This window comes from Schistocerca cancellata, chromosome 3 (genome assembly GCF_023864275.1).
Source record: "Schistocerca cancellata isolate TAMUIC-IGC-003103 chromosome 3, iqSchCanc2.1, whole genome shotgun sequence".
Classification (NCBI taxonomy): Eukaryota; Metazoa; Arthropoda; class Insecta; order Orthoptera; family Acrididae; genus Schistocerca; species Schistocerca cancellata.
The window spans coordinates 636,137,219-636,152,276 of NC_064628.1; the positions used below are offsets into that span (position 1 = coordinate 636,137,219).

A 15,058-nucleotide genomic window follows, 5' to 3' on the forward strand; every position below is an offset into this window, starting at 1 on the left:
CATTGCTGTTCAGAGTTTTGCTAATTCGTATATTGGTGCACCAGTGTTGCTAACAGTTAAGTGGGGTGCCATTCGTACCTAGTAGACGTTACATTGTCCATTTAAGTCTAGGTGGTGCAGCTGCTCATGGACGAAGTCTCATCACCGTCTTACGATCTGGGAATATGTGTTGGAGGAGGTAGGTAGTCTTGTTAATTTAGTTTGCAGGATCATCTCCAGTTCTCCTGTAGGTGTCATACTTCAATAGGTCGTACGTTTTTTTGCTTGTATACTGCTGTGTTAAAATGACCATACTGTTCCCTTCCTTTCCTGGTAGGATGGCTGTTTTCAAAATCTTTTCAGAACTGTTTAAGTGGTTCCCTCTCTTCTTTGGAGAACAACTCGGAGAATATTCTGAGACTATCATTTTCCCAGCAGACAGGGGAATTGCATCTGATTCCTATTTTTAGATTCTCTATCCTAATTATCTGATCAAGAAATGGTGTAGTTAGTTGTAATGGTAATTTGACTTGGAAACATTTGATGTTTCAGCTTGTTCCAGTTGTGCTGGATGCATTTGATAAGAACAGTAGACTGTACAAGACTGCAGTTGTATCATCATTTAATCCATACTTAATCTACATGGTAAGTAAAATTATGTTGATATTGTTTCTCAGTATTTAATTCCAGCTTGATAAAATAAGCTAAACCAATATACTTAACCATTAATATTTCATACATGATGACTGTAAGTAAATAGAACAATGCATTTTCTTCTGTAAGCTAAAACTTAAACATTTTTGTTGGGATTGGTTTTAAAGATCTGGCTTTGCAATAGTCCTCTACGATCTATGATATAATGTTTATTAAGTTGGAAAATGATACTGGAGACACTAAGTGGCAGTTCCAGAGACTTAACAGTAATCCTGTAGTGCCACATCCAAGCAAAGGGACTTAGAGAGAGGATGTGGGTTTTGGAAAGGCACAATTAATGGCACTTCACCAGATTGTAGCCTCTTACAAATTGTTACAATGCTGCAGTTGTTGGTGCTGCTTGTAATGATTTATTTACTGTTGATGTAACGAAAATCAACTGGTTAGCTGTTGGAGAAGTTAAAGAGGAAACCACATTTGTTAGTGGTTGTCAGCATTCTCTTTCTGTTGAAGAGAAACCAAGTCAGATCATTGTAATGCCATGTGCTCAGTTTTATACTATGTTGATGTGGTAAATACAGTTTTTCATTATTATAGAAATTAGTGAGCATTCCATTTTCATTGTTGTATAAATATATACAAATACAAAATCAAACGGTGAAAAAATCAAGGATGGAATAATGACAAAATTATGAAAAGGGTAGTTGCTACTCATTGTATAGCGGAGATGCTGAGGCACAGGTAGGCACTGTCAAACAAAGCTTTTGGCCAAACAGGCCTTCATCAGAAAACACACACACACACACACACACACACACACACACACACACACACACACACACACACAGACCTCTGGCTGCCAAGGCCAGAGACATCAAGACATAAGTACATTCATTGTAAGCTGGCACTGTATAAGGAAGTGAGTAATTTAATGTATTAGTGATATCTGTGCAGTAACTGAGCAATCCCTCATTTGTTTTATATGTAAATGGTATTTATTTATATGAAACATTCACCTTAACAACTTCAAAAAACCACGCAAACCTAAGTCATGGTGGCAGGATGGGGTACGAATTTCACTCTTTTACAGAGAGAGTAGATTGCACTAAAACTGGCATAGCCACCTCGCTTGGTACATGATTGAAAAGGAAGCCACCTATAAATGGTCTACAAGGAGAGTACAAGATGCGAAGTAGTAAAATAAATGTTTTAACTAAAACATGAAACTTTGATGTAATACACTTCTGGAACATGTAAACACATGAATGTCTTATACAACACTGCTGAAAAGTATGACACATGATCACCTGCCAATACTGTATTCATCACAACTAATGCTGGAAAAGATAGTTTCTCTGAGGTGGTGTATTGCACTTGACCTCAAACAAGAAAACAGGAAACCAGCAACAGAAGCATACTTGTGCAAACACACACAGCATAGGTGATGGCACATCTGTGAGAATATTAAAAAAATAAGCAACAATAAATGGAGCATAGTATTTCTGTAGAAACACTTCTTGATAAGACATGATATTAACTCTAATTTAAAACCTGTCCTACTCCAGCCTCTTTGTGTGGTGGCAATGCCTTACATAGAACACCACCAAAGTAGCTCACACATCTTTGAGAAATAGTAGTTTTTGGTCACCTTACTTGAAGGGATCCACAGTTGAGTGTTGTAGTTGTGTTAATTGGTGAGTCTCCAAGATAAGATCTCAACAACACAGATGTGTATATGTATGGGAGGGTGCTGTAAGTGTGCACAACTTTCTAGTTAGCTCAAGGGCTTACTGCAAGCCTCTATGTGATAAGATTTGAATAGCCCTTCTCTGTGATGTAAAAATGAAATGACTGTTAGTTCTACCTCAAGAAACTATTGCATAAGCTACAAGGGACTGAAAGTAACAAAAGTAAGCCATTGTAGCATCTTCTGAGGAGCATACTTTGAAGTATTTCTCAGAACACAACATGCAGAATAGAACTCCTGGAAGAGTTTTATTACATTGTGTATCAGTTTGTGTCGATCAACGTATTATATTCCTAAAAGTTTTGTGCGTCACACTGTTTCTAACTCATTTCTGTCCCATGCCAGTCGGAGATGTTTGTTTTGATAAGTTTTTCCAAATTGAATGTAATTTGTTTTCTAAACACGGAGTGACAGTGAACCATGAATGCAGAGACTTGATCAGTTGTAGACGGAGATTCCATAACATCACTCACTAATATGCTAGTATCAAATGCAAATGTGATACTAGCTGCAGTTTTAAAGTCTGTATGTCATTTATATAAAGAAAGATTGGGAGGGGGGTGTAACACACTACCCTCTAGTACACTTATTTTGACTTCCATTGCTCAAGATACTAACACCATTTTATAATTAAAATGAGGTGAAGTTGGTTCCGCAACCTGTAATCATATTTTGTAAATATGATAGGAACCACTTGTTCACTATCCCATTGATCCCAGCTATCTAAAAGAATTTTATGAGTAACACTGTCAAAAGCTTTAGAAAGATCTGAATTAACTCCTACAACAGTGTTGTAATCTACATCTCTAAATACTTAGTCTGTGTAAACCGTTATTGGTGGTCCTGTACTACCACATTGAAAGCAGTGTTAATTACTGTTCAATAGCTGAGCACTGTTCAAGTACTTGATTTGTTGTATCATTCTGAAATACTGCACAGGATGCTGATAGGGGCAACATGAGCCATTAACTTTCAATTTTATCAATTACACCTCTTGAATAAAGGTATCGCTTTCAAAATTTTTGTTTGGTGGGTAGCACTCGTACAGTGAACAATGAATTAGAAGTGTACATCAAGGATGTTGCAATTTGTGAAGCAATAGGAGGGATTAAGTGATGCAGGTACTTCATATTCAGCTGCTGACATTTTGTGTTTGAGGCTTTTAAGCAACTTTACTACTTCATAATTGCTAAATAGAGCTAACATGTAGTTTTCTGCTGTGAGATACTTAAGTTTATCCTGACCTGTGAAATTAAATTTGTGTTAGGGAAGCATTTATTAAGTTATCATTTATGTAATTTCAGAGATCGTTTCTACCAGTATTAATGTTATTGCCATTTGTATTAGGTCTACAAGTTTGCTTCTGACACTTTTTTCTCAAAGTTCGAGGCTTTATTGTGAAAAATTTACAAAACATTTATGATTCAAAGTACTGGCTTCTGCTGGCCACTGCATTCTCCCATCTTTCAGGCAGCATACGAATCCCACTGCGGAAGAGCTGGGCATCTTTGGAGGAGCTCCATAAATCATTCCAATTTTGCACTTGTTCATATGGCCGGAAGTGCTAGTCAATCAGTGCATATGTCATTGCCCGAAAAAGGTGGTAGCCAGCAGGAGCAATGCTTGGAAAATTTGATGGGTGGGGCTAGACTTTCAATTTTAATGTTTCCAAGCTCTTTTGTTGGTTTTTGTGACATGGGGTTGAGCTCTGTCATGCTGCAAAATCGCTTTTTCATGTAGATCGCTGTACTGTGGCCATTTGTCTTTCAGTGCTTGGCTCAGGCGCATTGATTGCTTTCAATAACGATCTCCTGTGACTGTTTGTTGGTTTCAGGAGCTTCAAAAACCTTCTCTCTCCCACTGCAATGCCAGTCTTCAGTGCAAAATCAGCATTCTTGAATCATTGAAATGATTCTCTGCATGTTATTTCACTAGTACCTACCTCGACATAGGTCTTACCCAGCATTTTGTGACCCTTAGTCGCAAATTCTTCATGTTGAAGCAAAAAATTAAAACTTCCCGCAAATGATGAGAACTGGGCGTGTAAGCTAACATATTTAATCGCGAATAACTTAATGATGCAACCACAAATCGACCACTATATTGATGGCGTTTACAAATGTCTAAGATTATTGTATGACAATTACCTGCACCAGCACCACTTGTAGCTAGCTAGTGGCACCTATTGCAAAACGGCAGAAGTAATGTTGTAGACCAAATAAGTATAACTTCCTGCTCTTCATGTCTCTTTCGTGTTTGAGTTCTTACCGTTTCCCATATACGGGATGATTAAGAAAGACGGAACAGATTTTAGTTCTTATTACAGACGCTGAAAGGTAGAAACACATTGCTAATGTCACTGGATGGAGAAAGGTTCAAAGCTCTATGTTTGCAAAGGCACTACACTATACTAAACATGAACACACCATGTGTTGCTCAAGAAACATAGAAATGATATTAGAATTATATTAATACTGTCAGCTGCTCACGGGTGTTGATATATATCAACAGGGACAGGTGAAAATGTGTGCCCCGACAGGGACCTGAACCCGGGATCTCCTGCTTACATGGCAGATGCTCTATCAACTGAGCCACCAAGGGCACAGAGGGTAGTGTGACTGCAGGGACTATCTTGCGTATGCCTCCGGCGAGACTCACATTCTCTCCCTTGTACATCCACACACTACGCCCACACACTCATTACTTGTGGAAGACATTCTTTCCAAGCCCCGTAAGACTTCGGGGAATATGTGTGCATCCGCACAGGAGGAGGTCATGGCCGGTATTGCCAGAACTATATATTTATATGGATATGGTGTCTTTTCTTTCAGACATGTCCGAAAGAACAGGCACCATATCCATATAAATATATGAAAATGATAGTCCATTTCATTCCAGGCAGAAATCAACAGGTCCCTGTTTATTGAAACAGCTTCAACAACTCGATTTCTCAACTCTTGAAGAGTAGCTGCTATAGGTCGGACAAAGACTGTCTTTTAAGTAAACCTGGAAGATAAATTGCAAGTTGTGAGGTCTGGTGATAGGGTAGACCAAAAAAGGTGAAAAAGATCTTGCTGTCCACCCCTTCCAAACCAGCATTGTGGGACGCTGTTAAGATAACGCCACACTGCGAGCTGAAAGTGAGGCAGGGCATCATTGTACATAAAAATGAAATCTTTTGAATCTTTGTGAAGTTGAAGAATCAACCAATTTTGCAGCATGTTCAGGTATTCCTCTGCAAAAACAAAGGTCCATAAACTTTGTGAATAGAAATGGGGCAACACACATGCAGTTTTGGTGAGTCTGTTTCATGTTGTGCAATGACCTCAGGATTTTATGACCCCAAATTCTTACATTATGGCAGTTTACTTTACCCGACAGATGAAACATTGATTTGTGTAAAAATGTGTGTTGTTTGGAAAAAGTGTCCTCTGCAGTCCTGGAGAACTGAAATGCAGAATTTGTTCAGGTCACTGGGATGCAGTTGCTGCAACCTGTATGGCTTCATATGCAGGCATCATTCCAGAACACGCCACACATCATTGTTTGTTGATGTTGATGTTGATGAGGATGTTGATGTTCCTGGCCTGCCCATCGTGCGGACATCTGAGGGCTCTGGGTGAACGCGTCTCCGTACAATTGACATTTCCTCATACGTGTGTGGCTGACCATTTCTCTTCCCTTTGCATATGCAACCAACTTCCAAGAATCTTGTATGCCAGTCACAAATAACCTTGTGTAGAGGCAGTCTCTTGCTGAATTAACAACGGAATACGTGTTGCACTTGAGCTGTGGATTGACTTCATGCAAATTCCAACACACGTGTTAATTTCTCATGTGTTGTCACCATGTTGCTACAAATGGTGCAGCTTTCACAAAACTTTGAAATTTGTCACTATCCTGTAACATGCATGCTGTTTTTCTATCTTTTAAAGTCTGTGTTGAATAAACAATTGAAATCCATTTTTTTCTTTTTAAACCACCCAAAACGTTTTGATGTGTTGCCTGACATTCTTACTATGCTATAGTTTCTAAGAAGTTTTGCATTTACAATTACCCGCAGATACATTTTCTTATAAGTCTCTACACACTATATGAGATGGGGATCTGTGGATATTTTCACTTTAACCCTATCAACGAAGACCAAGAGAGGTCTTGTGCACAGTGCTAGGAGGGCATGTCCTGAACAACATACGGGAAATCATGACCAATGAGGTGTGAGCACTGGAGTCAGGTGGGGGTTTTGTTACTTTCTATCGATTTTTCTCAAATAACTCAAACTGCAGGTTCTAGTGAAAGTGTTTCACATAAAAAAAAGCAAACATTAAATTTGCCACAAAAAGGTGCTGTTCATTTTTTCCCCCTAGGACTAATAGTTTCCATAGCAGATGGGATGGAAATATTGCATATGATTAGAAATATTGCATTAATGATATAAAATTAATGTTCATCTTCAAATGCAGTGGATTAAAACTGAGTATAAAATGTGTTTACACAAGTGCAGCAGAGCTATATTAAGAGATAAATTGTTGCAGGGCTGTAACTAAGTACAGATTTGGGGGGGGGGGGGGGGGGGGGGGGGGGGAGAGAAGCACGAGGTAAGGCTCATGCACTTCCTTCTTCCATAGGTCTGGATAATGAATTTTGATTATGTGAGTCCCCACTCTGTCCATCCGACTGCTTTACAGGAAGTCTCATGAAGCTATGCCAACCATCTGCTACTCTATTGTGAATCACTGGGAGGGAGGGGGGGAGGGGGGGGAGGGATTGCAGTTTGCAGACATGCTCGTGTGTGTGTGTGTGTGGGGGGGGGGGGGGGGGGGGAGGGGCGACATTTATTTTCCCCAAAATGCATAACAATACACGGAATACAAGAAATGCTTATAAACAGAATACATGTAAATTGCTGCACATTGTTCTATACTGCTAGAGGGAAATCGATTCTGTCATCATGTACGGTAACTAGCGTTCTTACAGGAAAGGAAAGTTCCACCATGAATGATGGTCCCTTTTTCAGTTTAGACTTCCCTATCATTTCCTGCCTGTTTCTCTTATGTGAGTTGGTGAAAACTGTAACTGAGCTGTTTATATAGTGGTGCTATTTTCAGTTTGAGTACTTATTTACAGTTGTTAAGGGTGTTACTGTGAAGCTGTCAGATGTCTTATCACATTGAAGAGCTTGTCGCAAAATGTTACATGCTGTCAGTCTGTATTAGACAATATCGATTTCATTGTCTCCACTATCACTGTCCGAATGCTTTTCACAGCTTCGGGGGTATCAGATGCGTCACTCCAGCCTCAGCTCTCCCAACATGTAGATACACCCAGAGCCTCCAGTTGTGTCCCTCTACAACAGGAGGTGGTAACCTAGTTGTTATAGAACTTGGGTGATGCTGTTTCACATGCAGAACATTTTATCCCTTAATACTGCTCTACTGCAGTTAGATGTAGTATGAACATCAAATATTCACTTTTAACCCACTTCATTTGATCATAAACATTAGTTTTATTCCATTAAAACAATACTTCTAATCACTTATTATTTTCCATCCCTTGCAACGTGGAACTGTTAGTCCTTGAGAAAAATGAATTGGACCTTTTCGTAGCAAATTAAATGTAAGTTATTATTTTACTGGGAAAGTTCTTTGCTGCAGTCCACAGTTTTAAGTGATGCGTGAAAAACATAAATTCACCTTTAAGCCCCCCCCCCCCCCCCCCCCTGCCCCAATGCTCACACCACTCTGGTCAGTATTTCTAGTATGTTGTTTGGGATGCTCCCTCCTAGCACTGTGCAAAAATTTGTGACTACATGATCCCCCCCCCCCCCCCCCCCTCCAACCCAATAATTTTCATTTGTTGACCGGACTATTTGATCACAACCTTTTTAGTGTTGCACAGCAAATCTTAATGCCTGAAATAATCCAGGTAGCGGATTTAGTGATTCGACATGAGTAGGCTCTGATCAGTATCTTTGCAAAACGCATTTCAAAATTGGACATGGATACTGAAGAGCGTACCTGAATGTGAAAGCACTTGTAAGCAGGAATTGTTATTTATATGACCTACAAAACTAAGCAAGAGGTGCATCCCTTTCTCCCACAGGTGCTGCTGGAATTGTAAGGATGTGAGGGCATTATGATAACATAGACTTAAATCAGTATTGGCTATTTGTATCTTTGTGGTATCCAACTTTGAAAATGTATTGTCTATATGACTTCCTTTACTGCTGTATTCCAGTGGGACTACTCGGAAGAGGTAACATGGTGAAGCTATAAAACACATTAGGAAATAGCTTCTTTCAAGAAGAATCATTGACAAGTTTCACACAGTCCCCACAGGCAATTATGATGGGTTGTTCAGTAAACATAATGTCCAGCAGAGACTCCAACTTATTAATGAAAGTGCCTGTTCCCACTGTTACAGTGTTACCCATCTCCTCATGCAATTGAACACCAACAGCTTCTAAGTGCTTTTCGGTACTCAAAGCTTCTCCCTCACCTCGTTTCATATTCAGTGCCAGATTTAAGAAAAATAAACAGCTCTACTTTTGGTGTCCTGCCATAGAACTATCTAGCCAAATTGCAGTGATTAATGTTTACAATATGTAATTCAAAACTCCTGAACCAGTGCTCCATAATACACAGTCAACATTGGCTTAGTTCAAAAGATTTATTCCTCGGACTTTGGATATTATAGCTTAAAATGAAAACATATGGAATTTTACAGGGACCAACATGACTGGCTTGTGCCCCTACTGTGTTCAGGGTGGTTGTGGTAGGTTCCACAATGGGTCGGCAGATGCAATAACAGCTGAAACAATCGTAAGACATGTTTGTTCAGTAATTTTACAGTCTAGATGGCATCTTTAGTCCTCTGCTACATCTTGGGGGGCAGGTCCTCAGGTCTGTCTGCTGCTGCTGCGGTCCTTCGTGTGTACCTTTGAGAGAATGTGGGAGTGCTCAATCCCTTCTGCAGCTCCTCTCGCTTTCTCATAAACTTCGCAGAGTTATTGACTGCCATAATGCCCAATCCTATTGCCCCATTGGGCACTGCATGTTGCCATGTTGTTAGTCAGTTATGTTGACAGGCACTACTGCCTATCAAGTGACTGCGTTACCTAGATGTCATGCTGTTAGGTGATCCTGCCATTCAGCAAGTTGCTGGTGAATTGGAGGTAGTGATGTTACAGCAGCTCATGACCCAGCTCGGTATTGTGCTGACAGTCTACTCAGTGGCTTATTAGCAGCAGTTCTCATTCTGGTCTCTAAGACGGCTCCTGGCAGCTCATGAAGATGCTGTCATCCATGCCCATTAGTGTAGCGGATATGTGCAGGAGAACTGGAACAATCTTGGACAACTGTTATCTAACAGTAAGCAGAGAATTGCGTACAACAGGATAAACACCATTGATCCTTCTGATCAAGTGACTACCTGTTTGCTAGCTGACATATTTGTTACAGTTTTTTGCTATTAGATGTTATTCATAATGATCAAACATTCCTCCTCTATTCCTAACTGCCAGCATTCTCTCCCACTACTACATTTGCATAACAATTCCTTTTGGTATCAGATTGAGATTATCACTCTACAGCGGAGTGTGCGCCGATATGAAACTTCCTGGCAGATTAAAACTGTGTGCTGGAGAGAGGCTCAAACTCGGGACCTTTGCCTATCGCGGGCAAGTGCTCTACCAACTGAGCTACCCAAGCACGACTCACGCCCCGTCCTCACAGCTTTACTTCTGCCAGTACCTTGTCTCCGCAATATCCTTTCTTTCAGGAGTGCTAGTTCTGCAAGGTTCGCAGGAGAGCTTCTGTAAAGTTTGGAAGGTAGGAAATGAGGTACTGGCAGAAGTAAAGCTATGAGGACGGGGCGTGAGTCGTGCTTGGGTAGCTCAGTTGGTAGAGCACTTGCCCGCGATAGGCACAGGTCACGAGTTCGAGCCTCGCTCTGGCACACAGTCTTAATCTGCCAGGAAGTTTCCTTTTGGTATGTTAGCCTTCGCGACAAACTCGTGGTGAATGAAGATGCAAATCTTGCTTCATGCATAATGTTATGGAGGCGTGGCTAACTCTGTGTAACACACTTACAGCTTTGCTTGCATTTATACCCTGCTGTGCTGAGCTTGGTGTTTCTGCTGGCCTGCTCACCATGTGTACTTGCTTAAGATGCATGCTGTGGCTGTAGCTGCACTGGCCCCACTCCAGAGACTATGCTCAGCTGGTAAACTTAAAAAATATCTTGTCTTCCCAAACTGAACTTTTTTGCTGTGAATAAATGTCAAATGACTAGGGCCTCCCATCGGTAGACTGTTCGCCGGGTGCAAGTCTTTCGATTTGATGCCACTTCAGTGACTTGCACGTTGATGGGGATGAAATGATGACGACGATTAGGACAACACAACACCCAGTCCCTGAGCGGAGAAAACCTCTGACCCAGCCGGGAATCGAACCCGAGCCTTTAGGACTGACATTCTGTCACGCTGACCACTCAGCTGCTTGGGGGCGGATGTTCTTTTGTGGAGCAGTGGATATTGGTAACAGTAGTATGTTGTGTACTTGCACAAGAAAGTATTTATATTCTAAAAGCTAGCAAGTTTTCTTTTGTGTGTGCTCCTCAATGACTCAATGCTTCTGCTGTTCTGTGATTTGTCCCCATTGATCGTAAATTATTTGCATTCTGCTGTAACTTTACTTAATAAAACTATTGTGTAAATCTGTATCAAACAAGTTAAGGAGGGAGACCCGTATGGCCTCCCTGCAAATAATGTGGAACTAGTTGTGTGTACCAATGTACTTACCATCATGTGGTCATTACCTACTACACTATGTGATAAAAAGTATCCGTACACCAGGCTGAAAAAAACTTAAAAGTTCATGGCGCCCTCAATCGGTAATGCTGGAATTCAATATGGTGTTGGCCCACGCTTAGCCTTGATGACAGCTTCTACTCATGCAGGCATACATTCAATCAGGTACTGGAAGGTTTCTTGGTAATTGCAGCCCATTTGTCACGGAGTGTTGGACTGAGGAGTGGTATCAATGTCGGTCGGTGAGGCCTGGCACAAAGTGGAGGCAAAGGTGTTCTGTTGGATTCAGGTCAGGACTCCGTGCAGGCCAGTCCATTGCAGGGATGTTATTGTCGTGTAACCAATCTACCACAGGTCGCGCATTATGAACAGGTGCTCGATCGTGGTGTGGTTTTTTTTTTGGTTTTGGTGCGTCGTGTTGAAAGACGCAATTTCCATCCCCGAATTACTCTTCAACAGTGGGAAGCAAGAAGGTGCTTAAAACATCAGTGTAGGCCTGTGCTGTGATAGTGCCTCACAAAACAACGGGTGCAAGCCCCCTCCACGAGAAACAAGACCATTCCAACCCCCCCCCCCCCCCCCCCCCGAATCTTACTGTTGGCACTACACATCCTGACAGATGAAGTTTATCGGGCAGTCGCCATACCCACACCCTGCCATCGGATTGCCACATTGTGTACCGTGATTCGTCACTCCACACAACGTTTTTTCCACGGTTCAGTCGTCCAATGTTTGCACTCCTTACACCAAGCGAAGTGTCGTTTGCCATTTACCAGCATGATGTGTGGCTTATGAGCAGCCGCTTAACCATGAAATTCAAGTTTACTCACCTCCCGCTGAATGTCATAGTACTTGCAGTGGATACTGACACAGTCTGGAATTACTGTGTGATGGTCTGGATAGATGTCTGCATATTTCACATTATGACCTCCTTCAACTTTAGACGGTCTCTGTTAGTCAACAGACGAGGTCGGTCTGTATGACTTTGTGCTGTACGTGTCCCTTCACATTTCCACTTCACTATCACATCAGAAACAGTTGACCTAGTAATGTTAAGGAGTGTGGATACCTCGCGTACAGATGTATGTCACAAGTGACGCTCAAACATCTGACCACGTTCGATGTCCATGAGTTCTGTGGGGTGCCGCATCCTGCTCTCTCACGATGTCTAATGACTACTGAGGTTGCTGATATGGAGTACCTGGCAGTAGGTGGGAGGACAACGCACATAATGCTAAAAACATGTGTTTTTGGGGGTGTATGGATACTTTTGATCAGTGTATATACATATATGTGTAGCCTCTATTATTCTGGTTTGAGACTCTTTACTTCATTTTTACAGATACGACGAGCAGACCCAAATATTGTTTGTTCCATGGCTTGGAGACCGAATTTTTATGCGTATCAATCATATGATGGCACTTTTGGTGAGAGCCATCCACGTTTCAATGGCCTAATTTCTCATATCTTGGCTTTATTAGTTGATGCTGCCAGTGACTGGGCACTTCATAATGTTACATATTACGTTCTTGGCCTCTCTGCTGTCCTACTGCAGAAGGACAATGTTACACTGTAAGTTCATAATTACATTTAAAATATTAATGATGTGTTGCTCTGTAACTTTAAAATGTGACACACGTGTTGTAAACTAGTATCTGTTTGTTTTGAGTGTGTGAGAGCGGGCAAATGGTTTCAGGGCTAGCCTCACAGAAAGTCCACTTATAAAAAGGATGCAAGGACAATTGCAATAAGCGAAGCCAGTTAGGGTGAGCTATGCAGCTTATGTATTCAGGTAGTGAATTGGCATTTGAAAAGATGATATTGCCATGAATATAAGACATGAAATGTTTCACCCGTAAATGATGACCGATGTCAAAATGAAAGCTATTGCCGCTGGGTTGGACATGAGCCAAAGTATGAACCATTGCAGAGATTGGAGTTAATATTGAGAAATGGGAAAAAAATGTTTAGAAAAACACTCGGGCCAACTAAAATAACAAAAATTAAACCTGGTCTTCTGGGATTTTTAGCAGTTCGGCTTGATTCTTTTCTATATGATACATGTATATGTATTGCATTAGAGATTGAACATCATAGTGAACACATTATTTTAGCCAACATTGACACCAACCTCACGCCTACCACAGTAATAAAAGTTCATATGCCAACTAGCTCCGCAGGTGATGAAGAGATTGAAGAAATGTATGATGTGACAAAAGAAATTATTCAGATAGTTAAGGGAGACTGAAATTTAAGTCGCGGGGGACCGGAATTCGATAATAGGAAAAGGAAGAGGAGGAGAAGTAGTATCTGAATATAGACTGGGGGTAAGAAATGAAAGAGGAAGGCACCTGGTAGAATTTTGCGCAGAGCGTAACTTAATCATAGCTAACACTTGGTTTAAGAATTATGAATTAAGGTTGTATACATGGAAGGGTCCTATGATACTTCGATTTCAGATATCTTATATAATCGTAATACAGAGATTTAGGAACCAGGTTGTAAATTGTAAGACATCTCCATGGACAGATGTGGACTCTGACCACAATCTATTGGTTATCAAGTGTAGATTAAAACTGAAGAAACAGCAAAAAGATGGGAATTGAAGGAGATGGGACCTGGATAAAATGAAACAGAGTTTGTAGGAGTGTTTTGGAGACAGCATTCAACAATGATAGACAAATACAGGAGAAAGAAATAAAGTAGAAGAATGGGTAGCTTTGAGAGATGAAATAGTGAAGGTAGCAGAGGATAAAGGGGGTAAAAAGATGAGGGCTAGTAGAAATCCTTGGGTAATGGAAGAAATATTGAATTTAATTGATGAAAGGAGAAAATATAAAAAAGGCAGTAAATGAAGCAGGTGAAAAGGAAAACAAATGGCTCAAAAATGATATTGACAGGAAGTGCAAAATGGCTAAGCAAGGGTGGCTAGAGGACAGATGTAAGCATGTAGAGGCTTCTATCACTATGGGGTAAGATAGGAAAATTAGAGACCTTTGGAGAAAAGAGAACCACCTGAATGAATATCAAGAGTGCCAATGGAAAACCAGTTCTAAGCGAAGAAGGGAAAGCAGAAAGGTGGAAGGAGTATACAGGGTGCGATGTACTTGAGGACAAAATTATGGAAATGGAAGAGGATGTTGGTGAAGATGAAATGGGAGATATCATATTGTGTGAAGAATTTGACAGAGCCCTGAAAGACCTAAGTCAAAAAAGACCCCAGGTGTAGAAAACATTCCATACTGCTGATAGTCATCGGAGAGCTACCGTATTTACTCGTATCTAAGCCACACTCGAATCTAAGCCGCACCTGAAAAATGAGATTCGAAATAAAGGAAAAAAAAAATTCCCAAATCTAAGCCGCACCTGAAATTTGAGAGAAAAGTTTTAGGCCGCACCTCCAAATCGAAACAAAGTTGGTCCATTGTAATATTCGACACAATTTAGGTCGAATGAATGACGATACAGCTACAGTAGTTTGGTTCGAGTCGTAAGCTTAGCAGTTAAGCTTTACCAGGTAGCCATTGCTATGCGTCAGGCACTCCGTCCGTATTTACACGGATACTCTTCCTTTTTCACGTGCTTTGTCTGGTTTGAATTGATTGCTTATTTTGCTTTGATCTGATAAGTGCCGTTTTCTTTGTTATAGGTGTTTACGTCAGTCACTCTAAGCTGAAAATGCATTACTATATTGTGTCATGCATTGTTTGTCGCATTCTGATAGTGCGTGTTTACGGCCTGTCGCTGCTCGTGGCATGGCTTGCTTTTGTGCGCGCTACCGCCGCCTACAATTAAAAAAAGAGAGGAATCGTCTCATTAGCGAAGCAATGGCAAGAGACTGCTATTTGTAGTTACTTACACTGCTGCTT

At 40.9% G+C, this 15,058-nt stretch overlaps 1 protein-coding gene across 1 annotated transcript in view; it reads left to right on the forward strand.

Annotated features, from left to right (window-relative positions):
* The window catches only part of LOC126175578 (glycerophosphodiester phosphodiesterase 1), a 30,119-nt gene that overhangs the window by 6,704 nt on the left and 8,357 nt on the right, over positions 1-15,058 (forward strand). Inside the window, exons 4-5 of the mRNA XM_049922437.1 lie at positions 532-624; positions 12,532-12,761. Of these exons, the coding sequence (XP_049778394.1) occupies positions 532-624; positions 12,532-12,761 (323 nt within the window). The remainder of the gene's footprint in view (positions 1-531; positions 625-12,531; positions 12,762-15,058) is intronic.